The 21,754-nt window shown below is 45.5% G+C and overlaps 2 protein-coding genes across 4 annotated transcripts in view; one reads left to right on the forward strand and one right to left on the reverse strand.

Annotated features, from left to right (window-relative positions):
- Window positions 1-1,588, forward strand: part of UPK1B (uroplakin 1B) — a 29,163-nt gene extending 27,575 nt beyond the window's left edge. Inside the window, exon 8 of the mRNA XM_025990107.2 lies at window positions 749-1,588. Within this exon, the coding sequence (XP_025845892.1) occupies window positions 749-799 (51 nt within the window). The 3' untranslated portion in view covers window positions 800-1,588. The remainder of the gene's footprint in view (window positions 1-748) is intronic.
- Window positions 1,589-8,643: 7,055 nt separating this feature from the next.
- Window positions 8,644-21,754, reverse strand: part of B4GALT4 (beta-1,4-galactosyltransferase 4) — a 62,789-nt gene continuing 49,678 nt past the window's right edge. For all 3 annotated transcript variants that reach the window (XM_072724154.1, XM_025990108.2, XM_072724151.1), the window contains 4 exons: window positions 19,710-19,897; window positions 14,836-14,958; window positions 12,813-12,917; window positions 8,644-9,554 (listed from right to left, as the gene is read on the reverse strand). In XM_072724154.1, coding sequence (XP_072580255.1) covers window positions 9,422-9,554; window positions 12,813-12,917; window positions 14,836-14,958; window positions 19,710-19,897 — 549 coding nt within the window. In that variant the 3' untranslated portion in view covers window positions 8,644-9,421. The remainder of the gene's footprint in view (window positions 9,555-12,812; window positions 12,918-14,835; window positions 14,959-19,709; window positions 19,898-21,754) is intronic.

Raw genomic sequence — 21,754 nt, forward strand, 5'->3', positions numbered from 1 at the left:
CTCCGTGGATACAAGCTCCTTACCTTCTCTGCACCTTGGTGTCTTCATAGGGTTCAGGAAGCGTTCAGGGGTGTTATATGGGTAGCCCCAGAACAGTGCCTGTTGTATAGAAAATTGTCAAAAAAAAAAAAAAAAAAAAAACACCAGACGTTAGTGGTAATGGTATTTCTTTCTCATTCCAGCATCTAACTCTGGGGTAGGTGAAGAATAATACCATCATGACTCTCCAGATGCAGGGAGCGGGTGGCAGAGGTGCCACAGGACCCAGATACTCTAACCCTTTGCCTGAGTCAAATACCTTGAGTTCCATGGCATTCTTCAGGAGCTGCTCTTCTAGGTCATGAGCATTTTGGGGAAAAGAGGGAGTCCCGTGGGAGGAGAGGTTCGGCACTGGAAAGCAAGAAACCTGTACCTCCAAATGGCCCATACAAGAATTAGGAACACCCTGGAAGGTCATTAGCCCTGATGGGAAGAAGAAAGAACTTCCCCATGGGGCTGGCTTAGTGCAGACTGGGAGGCACAACCTCAGCAGCCAGGTAATTAATTCTAGGGCAGATTGGGGCAGGAAAGTGAGGAATGGGATGTGATCCCTGAGTGGCAGGATGGTGACCTCTGCCCCATGAGGCTTCTTAAGGCGACTCTTAAAACTTCGGCATCATCTAAGCCCGAGTGAACCCAACATCCTTTTTTCCCCCAAGTATGTGATGTTTCTAAAATAATTCCTTATTTTTCCCCCTTTGTTTTCTAGTTTTGGGTTCTCCTGGGTACCATGTTCTACTGGAGCAGAATTGAATATTAAGAGCACGGCGTGACCACCCACTGCCCTCCTGCAGGCCCACACCTGTGCCCAGGCGGCCTCCTCACTGGGTCTGGCTCCCCTGGGCGCTCAGCCTCTCCAGATTCTCACTAGTGTTCTCAGCCCCGTCGAGGCTTCTGCAACATTCTTATAGACAGTAGGAAAGACCTGAGAAAGTCAATAACTACCTCCAGCTCTGCTTATTTTTAACACGGGGGCAGGGAGCCATCCACCAGAACCCTGTTATCACTGCGAGCGCCTGACACCCCAAGTCTGCACTTGGACAGCAAACTTGCATGCATTGCACCCTGCTTTCCAAGAGACGTGCAAAGGGTTTCATTTATCTCCATCTTGCCCAGGTGAGAAAACTAAGGAAAAAGTTGCTGAGAAAAATCTTTGGCCTTTGCTCTAGGGTGGCTCCCATCACACAGACACAAGTGACCCCTTAAAAGCCACCCGAGGACCCCGTTGTTCTCCAGGACGATGTCTGACCTTGAGTTACTGGTGGTTGAAACTTCGTCTCGGACACGGCAGGGTGACATGTGTGTCGTCCCATGAACTAGATGTGGACTTCTGGGGACAGAGTCGGGCCTGTCCTATAGTTAGCAGTCTCCACTTGAAACGCCTTTCAAACAGGAGACCAGCAAGCTGGAGAGTAGCGATGTGATCTATGGTGATTTCTGTTACTGTCGAAATATTTCTCTTCTGAACTATGTTTCCATCTGTGATCCTGAAAGAAATTCTTATAATTCAGTATTTTTCTGGTCTTACAAATAAAGAGGGCTTTCAATATGTTCACTCTCTTTTGTTTTTACCGGTGGCATAATTGGTCACATACAAGTGTAACAAAATGAGTGTTTTAACAGAAGAGCCTTTTGGGTTCATTGGAATGAAAGTTTAGGAGGGGGAAATGCAACTGGGTGAGGCTTCCTGCTGGATGTCCTGTGCCCTGCTGTATGGCTAAATGGTTGGAACTTCTAAATTTACTTTTACTTTTCACTCCTGCGTGTAGCCCAGTAGTGGTGATGGAGCTACAGCTCCTCAGCCCTTTTCCTCCTGCAGTGGAAGCATCCGGAACTTCCAACCACTGAACTATGTCCCCTTGTGAAGGAAATGTATGTTTTCTTCAGGGTCCTACTCACAGCCAACTCAGTCACAAGAAGTGCCCCGATCCCACACCCTGGCCAGGTTCTGGGGAGTTAGGCTGAGCCCGGGTGTAGGGAGGCACAAGGGAGGAGTGGGGTACGGGCGCACCCCTGCCATGCACCTGCTGGTAAAGCTGGGGAGGCACAGCCGGTCCCTAAATGCCAGAATAGGGGGCCAAAGGCTCCTGTCCTGACACTTAACCAGCTTGCCCCTCCATTGCCCCACTTTGTCCCCAGGAGAGCGCTTGGGGTGTCAGGATAAATGACACCTGCACTTAATGGAGAAGGTTCTCTCCAAGGTCTTCTAGAAGAGAGAAAGAGAGGGAAGGAGCTTACTCTGGACAAAGCTTTGAAATGCCTCTCCCATGTGTTCCGATGCCTTTTTCTTCCACTGCCGACCAGGTTTTCCAGTGCCTCAAGGGCTCTGCTGGCTGAGCAAATTCTGCCCCCAGATCCTCTCCTGACTCCCCACCACCACCCCAGTTTCCTGAGTGCTCCACAAATCTACCCACACGAGTCCATTCTCCTTGTGATTTGATCTCAGCTAGGTTAAGGGAAAGGCTTTGTGCAGACTAATTTATACTAAGGGGTGAGTGGCAACTAGTTTCCACTCTTAATCTTCTCTGTGAATTTTTCATGGATAATTGAAAACTGATCTCTGGTTAGTGGAATTCAAGGCAGCAGTGGGAGCAGGAAAGAGTTATCGTGGGGCCAGATGCCCCCCCTGCTGCTCTCTAAATCTTACCTCCTGCCTTCTCTACCAAGTAGTAACTAGAAAGAGAACAGGCAGTTAGTGCCCCTTGCCCCCTCTGCAGCTATCTTCCTATCTGGGACCTCAACCTTACCTTGAGAGAAGGTGCAAAGTTCACAGGTTTTATTCCTCTGAAACCCAAATAAGGCCCCAAACCCAGGTACCTACTATGTCTAGGTCACCGACCCTTGGGGCGAACAGCTTTCAGCCGAGACAAGCCCAGGCCTGCCATTCACCACTCCTGTGCCGGGGCAGACCCCGGCGGTCTTGAGTTTAACCTCAGGGAAATTTCCACTCCACGCAGGTCCTACTTCCATCCATCTCCACTTTCCGTGGAAGCCCAGCCTTCCCCTTCTTCCTTCTGGCCTCTGGGACTGAAAGTGGGGCTCACAGCGGGACTCAAACCACCATTCAGGGTGAGGCCCAGGTCCAGCCTCACCAAAGCCACATCCAGCCCCAAGCAGACCAGGTTGTAGAAGGAGTGCAGGAATGGCTGGCTCCGGGGAGCTGGCAGGTTGCTGGGCTCAAGACCCACCCAGACAAAACCATCCTGAGAAATTGCCACTTCTCCAACAGCCCATGGGCCTGCTCATCAGGTGCACAAAGAACAATTACTACCCAACACCAGAAAGGGGGCAGGCTGACTCTGGGGCAGGTTTTACTTGGTTGCAATGCCAGATGGCTCATCACACTCTCTTGGTTGGCTGATTCCTCCCAGGTTGCCCCTCAGGCTCCTGGCGGGCTGTGTACACGGAATGTTAGAAGGCCTACTGCTCAGGGGCACCTGGGTGGCTCGGTCATTAGGTGACCTGCTCCTAGTTTCAGCTCCCATGGGGATGGGGGTGGGAGGCCTTGGAATCAGCCTGGCCTGCGCTCAGCGGGGGGCCGGTCCCTTTGGGCTTTGGGCTTAGCGGAGGGATGGGGGGCTGCTTGGGATGCTCTCTCTCCCTCTTCCTCCTCACCCCCAAAAATAAATATATAAATCTTTTCTAGAAAGAGGGGCACCTGCGTGGCTCAGTCGGTTAAACATCCGCCTTCTGCTCAGGTAGTGATCCCAGGGTCCTGGGATGGAGCCCCGCGTCGGGAGCAGGGCTGGGAGCCCATGGGGGTCCTGCTTCTCCCTCTCCCTCTGCCTGCTGCTCCCCCTGCTTGTGCTCTTTCTATCAAATAATAATAAAAAAAATCTTCCCCCACCAAATTTTTTTTCCAAATTATTTTTTTTCCAAATTATTTTTTAATTAAAAAAAAACCAACATACTGTTCAGGTTTGTAAGCTCTAGGACTTCTTCTCCTACATGAGTTTGAATACACAGAAATTGCTCCAATTCTAAGCAGCAGATGAGGTGCTTCCCAGCTACTGATAAAGAAGAGAAACTCACTGGTCCTGTGAGTTTGAAAATCCAATCTCCTCTCAACCCCCCACCCACGCCCACCCCTCCGTGACAGGCGGGCTGTGGCTGAGGAACTGGAAACTCAGCTACTTTCTTATCTCTATCGAGTGAACTAGGGTCTTTCTCCTCCTATATCTAATATTTCCTTTCCTTTGTGTTTTCTGCTTCACCACACTCAGATCCTTATCACCTTCTATGCCTGAGGCTGAATCAAAAAAGAAACCCAGCAAAGGCTAGTTGTACGCTAGGGAGTTTGCTTTCACGTGTGACATTTTTAGAAGGCTTGAGTGGCCCCGTCTGACGAGGAGATGCACAAACATCTTGGAAAAAGGCAACACTTCTGATAAATGCAATTCCCAGAACCCTCCTCCAAGCAATCCTGCCCACAGCCAACTCTCAACTCCCAATACACACACACACACACACACACACACACACACAACCTTTGACAAATAGCCAAATCTTGGGGTTAAAGAGAAAGGGTGCCATCATGTCCTACTTTCTAGTGGCTTCTACTCTGAGTTCCTGCTGAAAAAGAAAACAAGAGCAGCCCTGACATTCAGAAACTAGGCTGCACTCACACCTAGGCCTGTAGATGTAAACAGTCCTACCGGATGTAATCTCACACAATCCCCACCTCAGATAAGGTCACACAAAATGAGGCAAAGTACAAGTCCACTTCCCAGTTCTGTCCAAGCACAAATGCAAGGTCACCGTGACACCTGCAAAATACCAAACATACCCTCCTTTGACTAAAATAAGTGATTGCTACAAGGTTACTAATTACAGCTCCATTCTCTTGCTAGTCTCTATTCTATGAATAAAATGTATACACACAATTGTCCCCCCTTTCTGACAAATGTCCAAGGTAGAGCACACCGTTTGCTTAGGCCCTCCCCTTAATGACCCAACCAAAACCCAAATGCTGTAATAGGTTCCAACTCCCTTTTCCTAAGGCGCTTCATGGTTCCCTATGGTGTTTTCTCCCTCACTGGAAGTCATAATCCCAACTTACTTAACTACAGATGTGTTCCTAGGAGTCTTTGAAGGGCATAGCTCTCTCCAAATAACTGTCCATCCCTATTTCCTCTCTTGGTGTATTTGTTGGTTGGTTTAGAGCCAAATATCTGGCTCTAAATCCCAGCTCTGCATGTCTTTGGCAATTTACTTGGCCTCTTGGAACCTGCTTCAGGAAAACAAGACTATCTTCACAGAGGACTGGGAAGGTCCGGTAAGATATGATGTCAAGTGCATCAGAATGGTTAACAGGCTAAGAGACACCAATAAGAAGTTATACTTTAAGTCTGAATAACTCTGCTAGGCCCAGAATCCTTGGAAACATCCCAACTAAGGTCACATTGTTCAATTTATTACAATAAGCTTGATGACCAAATACACTGGTCCAAATTTACTGGGCCTCAAACAATAGCTGAGTAATAGCTTTTCACAACTCCTACGCCATAGAAGAATGTACTGGGGTCATCAAGATAAGACATTTCAATGGATACGTCTCATGTTCTGTGTATATTTCTAGAGTCCTCACTACAAATGAGATCTCTGCCCTGGCTGGCCTCCCAGAGAAATCTCATCATCTGACAATGTGATATTCAGGGCAGGGGGACACAAGGTATGGGAGAGAGACTTGGGTTCAAGACTTATCTCCTCCTCTTACCAACTTCAGTAAGTTACTTGAATCTGTTTTTTCTTTGCTGTACATACATACCTACAGGGCTATTGGAAATTTTAAATTTTTTTTAAAAAGATACATACATACACAGGTAACTTGGCTAAACAGAGAAAGCATTCAGTTATTGTTATGACTCATGCTTCACCAACCTCTCTTCCAAGGCCCAAATTTACACATATGTGCACACACACACATACACATATATACAAGGTCCAATTTTGAGTTTTCAACAGTCATCCATGGAACAACAGGGCCTTTGCCTGTACAGTCCTGTTCCCTGGGGTGGGACATCTCATCACTCCTTTGTGAATACCTCTGAGACCTATTGGACCCTCTCAGCAGGTATAAGGTGGTCTTCAGAGTACTTAACACCTGTGAAGGTGGCAACAGCTTAACTAAGGTACTAAGGGATCGGCTTAAAATATGGAATGTGATTAGCAAAAAAAGTATTTCTAAAATGCATCTAAATATGCTCCGTCTTGTAGGATGTGTTAATGGCTTTTGACAAGAACTGTATATATGTATAAAACTTGGAGAAAGTGGACATTTTGAGTCTAGCAGAAAAGATCTTTCATCTCTCCCGGGAGTCCACCCATGGAGCGTTTGGGGCCACTCAGGGAAACCTGTCTAATAGGGGCTTGAGTGGAAGTGAAAGGGCTAAAGGCAGAAAAACCAGGGAGGGAGTCTGGAAAAAAGTTCTAAGACCAGATGAGAACGGAACATACTTTTAAGATCCCAGAAGATACCAAACTTCTCTAGGAGCTAGGACAGAGATCTAAATTCAGGGAAACTACCTTTAAAAAGGAAAGAACCAGCCCCCTCAAAAAAATTTAAAAATTAGAGAAGCCAAGGTGATGGCAATATGTTGCAATGGTCTTGAAGTCAGAAGACCTGACTTTGCCAACTACTAGCCGTGATACAGGCAAGTCCTCGACCTGCTCAGAACCTCTACTTCCTTATCTACTCTTATCTCAAGAGTCAGCCAGACCAATAAATTGTGTGTAAAAATATCACAAACCATAAAGCACTCTAAAATTGAGTGGCAAGGTGAGATAAAATCAATAAAGCATTTAAGGGGGGCACCTGGTGGCTCAGTGGTTGAGCGTCTGCCTTCTGCTCAGGTCATGATCCCGGGGTCCTGGGATCAAGTCCCACATCAGGCTCATCATAAGAAGCCTGCTTCTCCCTCTGCCTATGTCTCTGCCTCTCTCTCTGTGTCTCTCATAAATAAATAAATAAAATCTTTAAAAAAAAAAAAAGCATTTAAGATAGCACACCGTTCATGTACTTATGATGTCCAAATAGACTGTGCTCATATAATCCTTAGCAATTACTAGAAGCGTATCTACAAAGCTCAGAAAGCTCAGTCTCTTTGTAGCAGTTGACAATTAAAACATATAGGGCAGGAATTGGGGAAACTTGGCTCCTTTGAGGCCAAACCCCTCTGCCCATCCGTGAAAGGAAGCAGGAGGACGACAGCAATAAGCAAAGGTCCTAAAAAATTATCTTCCACCCTGAGAAGTTTCACGATGAGTCATTTATATGACTTGTACGTTACCTTGGTGGAAAGAATGAACTGAAGCACAGTAATAGGCATGGTGCAGTGGTTTCTAACATTTGCCCCCAAAATGCAGATGCCTGTTCGTAGCTCAAAAAGCGTAGGGAATTTCCACATGGTTTGCTGTATTTTGTTTCCATTTAACAAGAAACTGAACTCTCAAATACGGATCCTCAAATTCCTTGCACACAGTTTCTCTTCCTTTACCCTCCCAACCATGACCAGGGACCCACAGCTCCAAACTGGGGACCTCTGCCATGGGCCGTTGCCAATCACAATTGTTCAGTCTGTACAAGATTATAATTAAGAGAATTTGAAGCAGAATGCTCAAGATGCTGCAGAAAAGAGAGAGAAGAGCGAGGGGGAAAATGGAAAACCATTGTTACTTCCTTGCTAAAGGAAAAAAAGAAAAACCCACAGCTTTTACTTGTCCCTACGGAGTTAAAGGTAAACCAGGCCAGTCCTAGGTAAACCTGTTCCATCTACAAAATGTATTTTCCTTTCAAATTCTTCTTGCCCACTTGGGAGGTGACTGCTGCCTTTCTTGGGAGCCCCAAGCCCACCTTCCCCTCCTTCTCCCTATTGGGAAGAACATTATTTACACTCATTGGCTGGCACTCATTCATGTTAAAGTTTAACAATTAAAAGTATCATATAATAATGATGGATTGAGAGATCCTAGGGCACAGTACCACAAATCTTCCTTAAGAACATCCAAATCTACATTATTTATGTGTCCAGTCACCCATACAAACAAAATATAATTTCGTTATCCAAGTATCCATCTCTGAATATTTCTGTATTCCAGTATCCTTCTCCTACTACCTTCCTTAGATTATCCACCCACATCCCTGCCTGAACCCCAAGAAGCTCAGCAGTACTGGCCCCTTCTCCCCCAGACAACTGACACTGCCCAACTCTGGGCCATGGCCCCATCTTCCTCCCAAATCAAAGGCTTCCAAACCCAGGCTTCTACCCCTTGCTATCCTGTTGGTGACCAGGTGTGCCCTGGGTCCAACCCTGTCGCACCCAGGACTGGTGGTGGGAAAGGAGTGGAGCACAAGAGGATAAACAGATCAAAAACATGATGTGGCCTGGGAAATGAGATGCAGAGGCACCTGCCACGGGCCCAGAGCTGGTTAGAGAAAGGGACTGCACACAGAAAGAACAAGAGAAAGGAACGGAAGGATAAAGAGGAGAGGGCGTGAGGGGGCTCAGTCCAATTTGTTTGTTTCTAAACCCTTGAGGATTATGGGTCCTGAAATGAACACATCAATAGGCCTCAAACATCAGTAAAAAAACAAGGAGCACCCCATGCTTTTTCACATTTTACTACAGAGGTACTTTCGATCTATTGCTAGCTAATAGGTCATTTGTAAACTGCTGATGCAGATCCTGCATGTAGAAAATCATTTTACAAAAATACATCAAAAACTAGAGGATAACGTGTTCCCTGTGGGCTGTTGCTGGAAGGCACGTCTGGGCAGGTGACACGGGCCGCAGAGCAGCAGCGGCAGTCGCAGCCCACACGGGCCTCCCTGAGGCCAGGTTTGTCCAAGTTCACTGCGTCCTGATTCTTCACCTGTCTTCTCTCCTCGTGGCCTTCTTCTCACCTGGGACCCACCTCTTCACAGATGACTGTGCAGGACAAACAAGTAACAGACTTCTTCGTACCGTTCTCCCTCAGACGAGAACAACCGCGGTTCTCTGGGACACTGAGCAGTTCTATTTCCCATGGGCTGTCTTATTCCATCGTGTATCACTTCAAACTTAAATCTCCTTCAATCCACGTTTTTCACATAGCCTTCATGTTATCCCTGGAGTAGTCCTTTCATACTCAGCCCCTCGAGTATGTGTACCACAGTCTTTAATAACAACCCTCAGGAGCAGAATGACCAAGAAAGTGGTCTTCCTACAACTGTTTTACATTCTGTATTACTTGGGGCTCTGCTAAGAAAATACAAAAAGGAGAAATCCAGATCCGTAATTAGCTGCAACCAGTTCTTAATGTGTACTACAAAGGAAAGTCTCTAGTCCAAAGTTATTGCGGTAAAATATTCAGGTCTTCCGAAATGTCACCAGAAGATCCAGGGTCATGCACCAGACCAGAAATCCACTGTGATGTTGGTATACAATGGATTATAATCCACAGAGAGTAATTTATAGATACAGCTAGTCAACCCATCTGTTCTCCAGACTCGTGACACCTGATGTAAGAGCTTCATCCTAAAGATAAAAAGAACAACGTAAATGGTAATGCTAGAATATAACATATTTTACCACTGCTTTTTGCCTTGTCCCCAAATTTGACAAAAGCACCCTTGTAAATTATTGCACCTGCTGGGTTTCCTACTACAAAAAGTTAATTTTCCCAGTCTAAAGTAACGGACACCACTAATAGCCATGTGGTTGAGTGTCAGACCCTATGTTAAGAGCCTGAGAGCAATGATGAAAAGGGTCAATGCACCCAGTCTACAGGACAGAAGGACGCACAGGCAACACTGATACAATGTGACACGTGCCATCCACTGCTAACAGGTCCTCGGCTAAGCTTCGGGTGGATCTAGGAATCCTCCCCGGTTGCCGTCCATAGGCAGGGGCGGGTACCTCTATTTCCTAAGAGTCTCAAAGTTAGAATCTACGTAGAGGAAGATGAATAAAGCAGCACCTGACTTCATGAGGGAGTCTGCACGGGGAGGGCTCAGAGAAAGTAAACATGACTGAGGCTCAGAAGAGGAGAAAGGTGAGGGGAAGGACACGCAGGCAGAGACGCCACCCTGTGCAAGATGCAGAGACATGTTGAAGTAGCAGGATGAGTTTCAAGAAGCAGCAGCAACTGCAGGGCTGGGGCCCCGGGATGTGGGGATGTGGAAGAGGTGGTGAATTAAATTGGTCTCTAGGAAAAACAAAATAAACAAACAAATAAATAAATAAATAGGTCTCTAGGAACTTGGGGTGAAAAGCAATATATTTCGGTTACAGTGTCAATGTGGACGGGGATCAGAAACACAATGCTGAACTAAAAAGGTAAGAGAAAATCAATACAGTATGATTTCACTCAGAGAAAATTGGAAAACATATAAAGCTAATAAGCCATCTTCTGTACAGGGATACACACCTATGGGAAAACAACGACAAAGGAGCAGCAGAAATAACTGTCATTATCACAATTCAGGAAAACATGACCACTTGGGGTAGGGGAGGGGTACACGGGTCAGAAACACAAATCGGATGGGGACACTACCACTGCCCATGGTACCAAGAACCTTCAGGCTTTTCATACAATTTATAAGCATTCTTTTGTATCTATTCCATAATTTTTATTATTTTTTAATTTAAAGAGAAAAGTGTACCCCGATGGACAAAGACTGGAAAGACACATGGAGAACAGAAGTTGTGGGACACCTGGGTGGCTCAGCGGTTGAGCACCTGCCTTTGGCTCACGGTGTGATCCCAGATCCCGGGATGGAGTCCCACATCGGGCTCCCCGCAGGGAGCCTGCTTCTCCCTCTGCCTGTGTGTCTGCCTCTCTCTTTGTGTCTCTCATGAATGAATAAATAGTCTTTAAAACAAAAAAAGACTTAAAAAAAAGAAAACAAATTTTGTTAAAGTCACAGATTCTAACAAAAGGGCTAAAAGCCTTTTAATATTGTTTTAAAATATAAACTCTAACAAAGCCCTATAATATTTTAATATTGTTTTAAAATGTAGGGTCCAACAAAAGGAATAAAGGAGTTTTAATAAGGTTTTAAAGTCTAGAAGAAAAAAATCAGAATAAAGGATTGTAGATTCTGCAGCCACTGCCCCCTAAAGAACTGGCTTATTGGCCCAGATTCTTTGGTGAAAGGGCCAATTCCCGGGGCAAGAGAAGTACAGGACGAGCCTAGCACAGCGCATCGCGCAGGAGCCCAGAGAGGCGAGCTCTCAAAACTAGTGCAGTTATGTCCGAGGGCTCGGGATCAGCTTGAAGAAGATGCCACCTGCCAAAGATGGGACAACTGAGCACTGAAAAGAGTATGAACTGCAGGTAGAAGGATGCGGGGAGGCAGCAACTCACCATTTTGAAAAATGAAAAGTCACTACTGAACCTTTCCCTTTATTCTGGCTTTTTTTCTCTGACAACCATACCTTGGCTACTCAAATAGTTAAAGAGGCAAGTCCTTCCTTACAGAAAAACCTGTCTAATAAATGCAGAAGGCCTGACAGTACCAGAATTTTGCGATCCCAGGCAGCCCGGGTGGCTCAGCAGTGTAGCGCCACCTTCTGCCCAGGGCCTGATCCTGGGGTCCCGGGATCGAGTCCCACATCGGGCTCCCTGCATGGAGCCCGCTTCTTCCTCTGCCTGTGTCTTTGCCTCCCTCTCTCTCTCTCTCTCTCTCTCTCTCTCTGTCTCTCATGAATAAATAAATAAAATCTTAAAAAAAAAAGAATTTTGCGATCCCTAATTGACTAATAAATTCATTAAGTGAGCACCAATGGCTGCTAAAATCATCGGTGAAAGACTGATGGGGGACCTGGATGGGGCTGACAATGCCTAAACCCACAGATCAATGCTGGCATCACCAAGACCCGACCAGACATCACGTCTTCCTGTTGTGATACAAGAGGAGCTACGTGGCACCATCAGTAAGGTGTTCTTGTCCCCAAAAAGTACTGGAATCCGTCCAAGCATCCAGGTCTAACCCCCAGTTTACAAGGGAATGCAGAGGTCAGAGGCACATATGAAGTTATTCCACCAGAAGGCAATTCACAAAACCCACAAGGTAGGAAATTCCATCAGACAAATGAACTGGTTTGTTCAACAAATACAACATAAGGGGAAAAAAAAGTAGGGGAGAGGTAAGGTAATCTGCAGATTAAGAGATTTCAGAGAGCTCATCCAAATATCCAAATGCAATGTGTAGACACTGTCTAGATCCTCTGATCTGAATAAATCAACTATTAAGGGGAGGGAAAATATATATATATATATATGATAGCCCAAAAGGCCTTGTTATTAGAAGTCTGAAGATACCAGCCCCAGGCTCTTGCACACTTGTGTGTGTGTGTGTGTGTGTGTGTGTGTGTGTATTTGATAATTAGGGAAATCCAAACACAACTGGATATTTGATGATATTAAGTAAGTATTGTTAATTTTGTTTTAGGTATGATAATGGTGTAGTGGTTCTTTCTTTAAGACTTCTTATATTTAAGCAAACCTATACATAAAAATGCTGTGATATCTGATTTGCTTCCAAAAATCTACTAGAGGAGAAAAAAAAAAGTGAGGGAAAAAAAGAGAGGACAGAGTTAGTAACTGTTGAAGCTAGGCACGTGGTATGTGAGGGTTCAATATCCCATTCCCTCTACTTTTGTGTTTGAAAATGACCAAAAAAACAAAAAGTTCTGAGCAAAATAAACTGTCTCATCTGATCAAATTCAGCAGTCCTTAGACAAAAGAGATACGTAGGTGCCTCCTGCCAGGCATGTGGATCCAAGACTCACCGTTCTATATTCACCTCATTGCCTCGGTCTCTGGTGTGGAAAATCATTGTGTATTTACCCACTTCAGGCATTGGCCGGATTATTTTCATTCTATGAAGCTCAACCCTAGAAGAATAACAGAAATGTTTTATCCTACTTATCTACCACCAGGTTCTTAAAAATAATAATAATAATTTGCAAAAAATTTACACTTATGCACAGTCTCACAGTCTGATTATTAGAATATTAAAAAAAAGAAAAGAATCTTCTTATAATAATGTTAGGCCTCAGGCAGTAAGTCCGTAAAAGAACCACATTGAATATTACTGGGGTACAAAGGAGATGTGTCGATTTATAGTTTGTCATTTTCCAAAACACCTGAGAAAGTACTCGTTCTGATTATTTCAAAACATCATGACGCATGGGAGAATCAAGGCTCTTCAGGTGCCCAATTTACTTCGTGTTTCCTTTTTTTCAACAAAGAAAGTAATGACCGATTAAGGTCCCACGCTTAAAAGCCCACAAACCCAGATATAAATGCAGACTTTGTTATTTACAATCTTGGAAAGTCAGTTCATCATTCCAGGACTCGATTTCTTCTTTGTAAAACGGCAGTAGTGTTACAGAGTTGATTTGACAGGGTCCGAGTGAAACAGTCCACACGCTTTGTAAATAGTAATGCAATATAGAAGTGCAAATAAAGGTGGTGCCTGTTGCCCAGGTGATTAACTTAATGTTTAGTAAATAAATCATAGCCAGTTTTTATGTTCAAGTCAGTGGTTTAGTCATAGCATTGGTCAAGAACCACTGTGGAGGTTATGATGTTTTTCTCAAATGAAAGCAAAAGCAAAACTGGGGTCTTCCTTCTACTTGCAGTTGAGGGAGGATCAAGAAGTGAAGTTATATGATATGTGAAAATTCTATTGATCATCCGCTCTGGACAGTGAAATGGATTTGGGGAAGATAACGGATACTGTTTATCTCTAGTCCTTGCTACTCTTGCCCTGAAGTCTATCAGGTACCCTCTGTCTACCTCATAAGCCAAGGCCACACAGGCTGCTGATGGGCTAGGCCATAAAGTGCTGTTGCCCATCACTATGACTATTCCTATGGAGCCTTTGGTGGGGGGAACCATTCTATCTTCGCAGAAACATTGCAGAGACTCCCAGCCTAGACATGGGAACAAGACCAACATGGAGCCCTGGCTCCTAAAAAAGGATGCAGAATTTCAGGTAGTCATGGATCTATTCATTCAGAACCCTCGCTAGGAAATGTCCTTTCGAAGAGGTAACAGTAGGAGGAAAGGGAGTCTCCTCATAGCCCCAATGGTCTTGTTATTAGAAGTCTAAAGATGACTAGGCCCAGGCTCTTGCACACTTGCTTTGGGGAGCTAGGGATACCCATAACTATCTGGTCACAAAACCCAAGCTTTGGGCACAGGTGGGTGGTGAGCTGAGAAGAGGCCAGACATGTTCCCTTTGAGCCCCCCAGAGCAGAAAGCAATCCAAGAAAATCTAAGGGTGATGCCAGGAGCCCAGGGTCTGGCCTGGCTCCCAGTGTGTGGGGCTAGCTAAGGCATAAGCATGAAAGGACACCTTGGCCTGATCCTGGGGGTGCCACTCCCCATAGGCTGTTGACACTCTCTGCTCTGGAAACTGAAAACTCTGCCAGGATTCCCTTGGGTCTGAGAAAAAACACAGGTTCACAACAGACTCTCTGGCCCCTTTCCTTAAATAGCAGTTTTGCAGAGTTTGGGCCCCTGTCTCATAAGTGATACCCTCCAGTGAGTAGAGAAAGCTCCATCAACACTTCTGGTCCCTCAACATCCACGAGCCAGAAACAAAGCACCCTCCATCATTTCTGAACTGCCAGTGGCAAATAGCAATTTGGGCTGCCCTGCTCCCACCCCCACCCCTACCTAAGCCTGATCTGTGGCCTCATGACCTGCTGAACTGGCATCGATAGGAACTATCCATAAACACAGGTTTCTAGAGCCACCAGTGATAGCAGAGCCCCGTGAAGGGGACCTGTCCCTGTTGTTCACCTGAGTCTGAGGTCATCGTCTTCGCCTCCCCATCCCCAGTAGTTGTTAGAGAATCCATTCACCTTGAAAAATTGCTCTCTGCTGAGGGCAGTGACACCCCCAAAATATCCGCTGTATCGTAACCTGGAGCAAAAGAGAGGAGAGAAAAGGTACCATCAGCACAAGGCCATTTCGGTTCTCCATACACTCTTCGGATGTCCCTCATTTCAGGGCTGGCATTCTAGGAACACTGAGGACCACGCACTTTCATCCATCCACTCCTGCTTGACCACTGTTCCGGGTCCTCTCTGTCGGCCCTTCTTTCCTCTGTCTGGAAAAGTGCTCACATCCTCTCACTAAGCAAAGGGCTACACACCTGTTGTTGTGAATGTTTGTGTGCAGAGGTCTACAGAGGAACCTATAAACGTGTGCTGAAACATCAGATCTGAAGGACAGATTTCATCTCACGTGCCAATCCAGTGAGCAGTGACGGCTGCCAAGGGCACTGGGTCAGGAAGGATCCTGAGGCTGGTTCAGCACGAATGAATGCCCTGATGAATACACTGGATTTTTACTTTAATTTGTTTTGACCGGGTAGGGGAGAGACGAGACAGCTCCTGCACACACTTCGTGTGCAAACTCCACTTCTGTGCACGCAAAGTTCCATCTCTGAGTCTGTGTCCCGAAGAAGCCAACACACCTCAGCAATCTTGAGGTTTCTGGCTTGGGCAACAAGACAGAGGATAGTCTTTCAACAAAAACAGAGTATACAGAACAATAAGAGGAAGACAATAGTGTGTTTTGGGTAAGCTGCATTTGAGATACCCCTGGTGCTTTTGCTCGTGGGCAAAAGGATATTGGATCCGAGTTCAAAAGAGAAGAGTGGCCACAGACATGGCTTGGGAACTAAGATGTCAAGAGGTGGTGGTTGATGACGTAGAAGCAGGAGAGATCGCCTGAAGACACCGGAGTAGGTGGGAGGTTGCAGAGGGTGGAGCTGTGCGGATGCCGAGAAGAAAAGGGGGAAGGGGAAGAGATCAAGAGGCACATCGGAGAGCACCTCCCAGTCATTTAGGACTCTAATGGATTATTGGCAGACAAATTAGCAAAAAAGAGAAATAAAGACAACCCTTGAATATAACTCTAACTATTCAGAAATGCAAATGAAGGCAGCTTTATAACTTGGATGTTACTGAATGAAAAGGTAAAACATACGGAAGATTTCTAACTTTAACCTCAGTTCAACGTGCTCCAAGCTCCAAGACCAGTGCCCCTGGGTGGCTCAGTCGGTTAAATGGCTAAGGGGCTGGGGCTGTCTTCAGCTTGGGTCATGATCTCAGGGTCTTGGGACTGAGCCTCCCCACCCCAATCCAGGGGGCTCTACTCAGCAGGGAGTCTGCTTGTCCCTCTCCTTCCCCCTGCTTGTATGCTTTGTCTCAAATAGATAAACAGAAAAGAAAGAAAAGAAAGAAAAGAAAAGAAAAGAAAAGAAAGGAAAAGAAAAGAAGGGAAGGAAAAAGAAAGAAAAGAAAAGAAAAGAAAAGAAAAGAAAAGAAAAGAAAGAAAAGAAAAGAAAAGAAAAGAAAAGAAAAGAAAAGAAAAGAAGGAAGAAAGGAAAGGAAAGGAAAGGAAAGGAAAGGAAAAGAAAGGAAAGGAAAGGAAAGAAAAAGAAAGAAAGAAAAGAAAAGAAAAGAAAAGAAAAGAAAAGAGAAAGAAAAGAAAAGAAAAGAAAAGAAAAGAAAAGAAAAGAAAAGAGAAAGAAAAGAAAAGAAAATTGTCCCAGGAACAATTAAATACTTCTGCTTTTCTAGATACGAGAAACCAGATGGAAAGACCAACAAACATGTATCTAATAGGTGGAGTCCCAAAGGCCAATCTGTAGTTCAGCTGTTCGTTTCTCTGTCCTGAGTATACATGGGGAGGCCCTGTTTAACCCACAACGGAAACAGATTTACTTGCAACCCCTCAACCTAAAATTCTAGAAAAATGGTATGATGACTTAAAAGAAATAAAAGGAATGAAGTGCTCGGAAGGAGCTGTCACTGGCCAAGACACCCGCTGCTGTGACTTGCTGCCGTGCTGCTGGGCTCTGACTGGGAAGGCCTTCCTGAGGCCCTGCAGACCAGCAGCTTCATCATCAGGACGCTGAGTGGCACCACGGCCCAGGCGCAACCTGCCACGCACAGCAATGGGTCAGCAGGAGAGAACCGGCATTACCGTGATCTGGGGGAACTGCCGTCCGCTGAGTGCAAGACAGCGAGCTGGACACAGAACCAGGGAAAGTCTCACACAAGATGGGAACATCATCAGGGTTTGAGGAAGGAGATGCCATGCATCAGGGGCAGGTGGGCTTGGGAGGATTCAGATAGGTAGGAACCTGGGGGAACCCCTGGTGGCCAGAACTCCACGAGGAAAGGTGAAGAGAGAGGCAATGCGGGCTGGCCGGGATCACCTGGAGAGCAATGTGGCCGCAGTGGGAGGTGCAGTGGACACCAGCCAGGAAAAAGGGTTGAGGAGCTCTCAGTTTCTCAGCTGCTTCTTAGATGGCAAATGTCTACGTGTTTGTTGATCTCTGCTTTTGGTTTTTCTTCTCACTGGGAAAAGCATAACCAGTTAAATGGCCCTGGAACAGTTTTATTTATTTTTAAAGGGCTGTAAGACCCTTATGTATCCAGTGGCCAGGAATGTCCTTACGGAAAGTAGTTAGGTGCCAAAAGAACTCTTGGCAGTAAAACTTGCCACAGGCTGGTCCAGGGCTTCATCACTGATCCAGTCAGTGAGACAAATAAGACTTATTTCGGGCCTCATCAGAGTCTGAGACAGTTGGGGCAGGTTACTTGAAGTTCTTCCCTCTGCATGTGTGTGAAGACTTTTCCAGCACCTCAACACATCCATGGGGCTGCAGTAACAAGGAGTAAAGCATGTGCATTTCAAGCTCTGTGACACAGTGAGACATCATTGCCAGCAGGGAGCAGACCCTTAGGTGCCTGCAACCCCACCTGCCCTCCTGCGCACGATTAGAGGGATTTTGCCCAAAGTAGCAAAGGTACGAAGCAGGGGACAGGGATGAGGGCAACTCCTACATTACTTGGGACACAAAAGATATATGTTTACACAGACACATACAATAAAGTAGAAAGATATAAATGACAAACAACCAGAACCAGAGGGAAACTTAGAGGATTTTTAAAAATATTAAAATAGGAAATATATTAGATCTCTGATCTACAAGAAAGACTCTTTTCAGCTTTAATAAAAGAAGGCCATGGATTTGGCTCAGAGCTCCTTACATCCAGATCAAAAGAGGAGACACATTCAATCATCTGATTCATATTAAGAAAACCCTGCCAGTTACTGAAAGAAGACAAAGGCTTTCTGATATCTAATTACAAAAGAAACGTCTGGCCAGTGACAATAGCAAATCAAAACATTAAGATCCATACAGGAGCTGTTTTTAGAGTGAGCAGCATCTGATGAAATTCCTGATTGCAGCACTGAAGTTTTACTTAAAATTAATTTCCAGCAGGAAAGCCCAAGCACTCAGTTTCTTGTGATCCAGCTGAATTAAAAGAAGAAAAATCTAGAAACCCCCCTAAATCCCCCCCTTTAAACAACATGTATCTGCTCTCCAAAAAACAAACAGCAATAAAACCAGTCCTGCGTGTTTGTAATTTCTCATCACAGGTGTTCACAAAGAACTGGGCCACGGAGAGTTATCTATGGAAGGGTCCAAAGTACAGGTATTCTCTATTGGACATGGGGATATCTCATTAATTTTACATAGACAGTGACATGTTTCTGAAAACACCAAGGTACCCTGACACGACATGCTGCTTTCTTCCATGCAGAGGTGGCTCAAGGAGACCAGAAAGCAAGACCTTCAGGTAAGGATTATGATAAAATTCCCCAAAGGAAAAAATCCTGCAGTTCCCTTCCAGACCCCTCCCCTGCCCCCGGGGCCCACTGCCCACCCCACCCCAACTCAGGAGCCCGGCATCTCCTGTCTCAGCTTCTCCCCTTCCGTCTTGCTCTGCTCAGCACACCAAAGACCAGCCGCACTGAGCTTCTCCTAGCACCCTTCAGCTATATTGGGGTGCCAGATGCCCCTCAGTCCCTTCCCTAGCAAATCCGAATCCCTTAGCTGACTGAAGGAGGTGCATGGTCTGGCCCCTGCCTGCCGTCATCTCTTGCCTCTCCTCCCTCCACCAATCCAGACACTCCTTCCTGAGCACTAATGAACTACCTGCATTTCCCCTCGAAAGCATACCATGCTCTCTCTCTTGCTTCCACGTCTCGGAACTCTGCTGCGAAGCTCCCATTGTGGCACAAGATGAAGGAGCCACGTGCCCCGGGGAAGAGCTTTACACCCCTCGGCAGGTGTTTCTTAGAGACCTTGTACACTCACCCATTGTAGCTTATTCTAGGTATCTGCTTATATTCCACAGTTTACACAGGGATTGGGTTTGAAGTCAGTACCGAGGGCAAAAATCACCTGCAGTGTTACTCTTGGGAATCCCTTATCGTCCAAAGGGAGAGACCTACACAACTGGAACAGCCCAGACTCTGGGATTCAGGCCAGTGCCTTGGAAGTGTTCTACTCAGCGTGGACTTACTGGCAAAAGTAAGGGGCACCCTAGGGGCACCATGGGTGGGGCTGGCTGTCATCCGCAATGCTTGGATCACTTTACCCTTCCTGTTCTTTCCCTTTTGTCTTTCATCCTCTGCCAAGACTGCTATCAGTCCTGTTTTGAACTTAAGTGATGTGTCATGGATCATTATTCCTTTTCTTCATTTTTCTGCGACAGTCTGGTCACCATGCCCCGCACAGCCTTGATAACAACAGGGCGAGCTTCTCAGCCTAAGCAAGCCATGAGCAGAGCCGCCTTAGCACCCACCTGTACCCGGTGCTGTTCCTGCCAACCACCAGATGCTTGGGCTGCTCCTCACACTTATAAAGGTTCAAGTCGTTCTCGGGCACCAGGTCCACATCGTGGAATATAAAGCAGTCCCAATTTTCATCCTTGAGAGCTTCTAGATAGCCCACATTCAAGAGTTTGGCTCGATTAAACTTCTTGGTTCCAGCCTATAGATAGAGAAATTAAAACTTGAAAAGTTGCAGTGATAAGATTTCTCACGGTGGGTGCCCCTCTTCAGCTCAGAGGCAGGAGCTGGAGTTATTCTTCCCAAAGCCCAAGAATATACTTGGTACAGGAAGGTCTGACAGAGAAGACGCAGGAACAATAAAAGACCATTTGGTTTTTTGTGTGTTTTCATATAGACTTGTATTCCAAACGTTACAAACATGCCTTGAAATGGAGAGCTGTGGCTTAATGGCTATAGAGTTTCAGTTTTGCAAGCTGAGAAATTTCTAGAGACTGGTTACACAACAATGTGAACGTACTTCACACTACTGAACCGAAAACTTAACAATAGTTATGATGCACTTTTATGACTGTGAACCTGGGGAGATCCTGGCAAGGCTGAGAACATCAGATCTCCTTGTCCTCCCAGCCCATCGACTTTGCCCCTGAAGCCCTGCAATAAAATGGTTTGATTTAAAAAAAAAAAAAAATTAAGATACTAAATTTTAAGTATACATCACAATTTTTTTAAAAGATCATACTTTTAAATTACAAATAAAAATAACTCAGGGCACCTGGGTGGCTCAGTCACTTAAGTGGCTGCCTTTGGCTCAGGTCATAATCTCTGGGTCCTGGGATCGAACCTCACAACAGGCTTCCTGCTCAGTGGGGAGTCTGCTTCTCCCTTTCCGTGTTCTCTCTCTCTCTCTCTCTAATAAATAAATAAATCTTTTTAAAAATAACTCTAAAATTTTCTTTAAAAGCATGAATGGGGATGCCTGGGTGGCTCAGAGGTTCAGCGCCCGCCTTCAGCCCAGGGCGTGATCCTGGAGACCCAGGATCGAGTCCCATATTGGGCTAGCCACATGGAGCCTACTTCTCCCTCTGCCTGTGTCTCTGCCTCTCATGAATAAATAAATAAAATCTTAGAAAAAAAAAAAATCTCTGGGAAGAGCAGAAGAGAAGGGCTGAAACTCCAAAGTCACTGGGCCTTCTGGAAGGCACACATGCAAAGTGTGTGCCAACGCCTGATTCTGGGTCGGCTACTTCCGATCACACCCATTTCTCTGTCCCACATACAACTATAAACCTTTTTTATACACCCGCCACGCCAATTAGTATCACTGCTTTACTGTCTGACTTCCAGCTGATCCCAATCTTACCATATGTAACAAATTTACACTAAGCTTCCAAGAGACACTGCTTACCAGAGAAGACCAAGAAACCTGGACCCAACCCATAGGTTATTGCTAATATTCCTGAGCTACCTAGAAGTTTCTCAGAATCACTGCAAGAGAATCCTGTTTTAATCCTTAATGGCAGAAGGTGATCCTTTGGGCACCTGGGTCGCTCAGTCAGTTGAGCGTGGGACTCTTGATTTTGGCTCAGCGCATGATCTCAGGGTTGTAGGACCAGGCCCCACATGGAGGCCCACATCGAGCCTGCTTGCCCCTCTCTCTCTGCTCCCGTTCCCTGCCCTCCCACCACTTGCATTCACCCTCTCTCTCAAATAAATAAAATCTTAAAAAAAAAGAAGGTAATCCTCATAGTCACCTTATAGAAGGGATTCATCACTTGGCTAAGAAGAGAACACAATTCAAACAGTAATATGAATAAAGCTATAGCATCAGAAAAATTTTACAGAATTTTTTCATAGCTGTTTGGATCAAAATCCTTAATAATAAATTCCCGTTTAATAAACAGTTTATAAAAAATAAAAACAGTTTATCATAAAGAAAATACAGGCAGTTCTCAAAAGTTACCACAGTATTTTCCTGAAAAGACTAATACCAAGCAGACATATTTTTCTAGTCTCAAATAAATACACTGTACATTGGGGGCCGCTGTCCTGAGTAAGA

Source organism: Vulpes vulpes, chromosome 1 (assembly GCF_048418805.1).
Source record: "Vulpes vulpes isolate BD-2025 chromosome 1, VulVul3, whole genome shotgun sequence".
Classification (NCBI taxonomy): Eukaryota; Metazoa; Chordata; class Mammalia; order Carnivora; family Canidae; genus Vulpes; species Vulpes vulpes.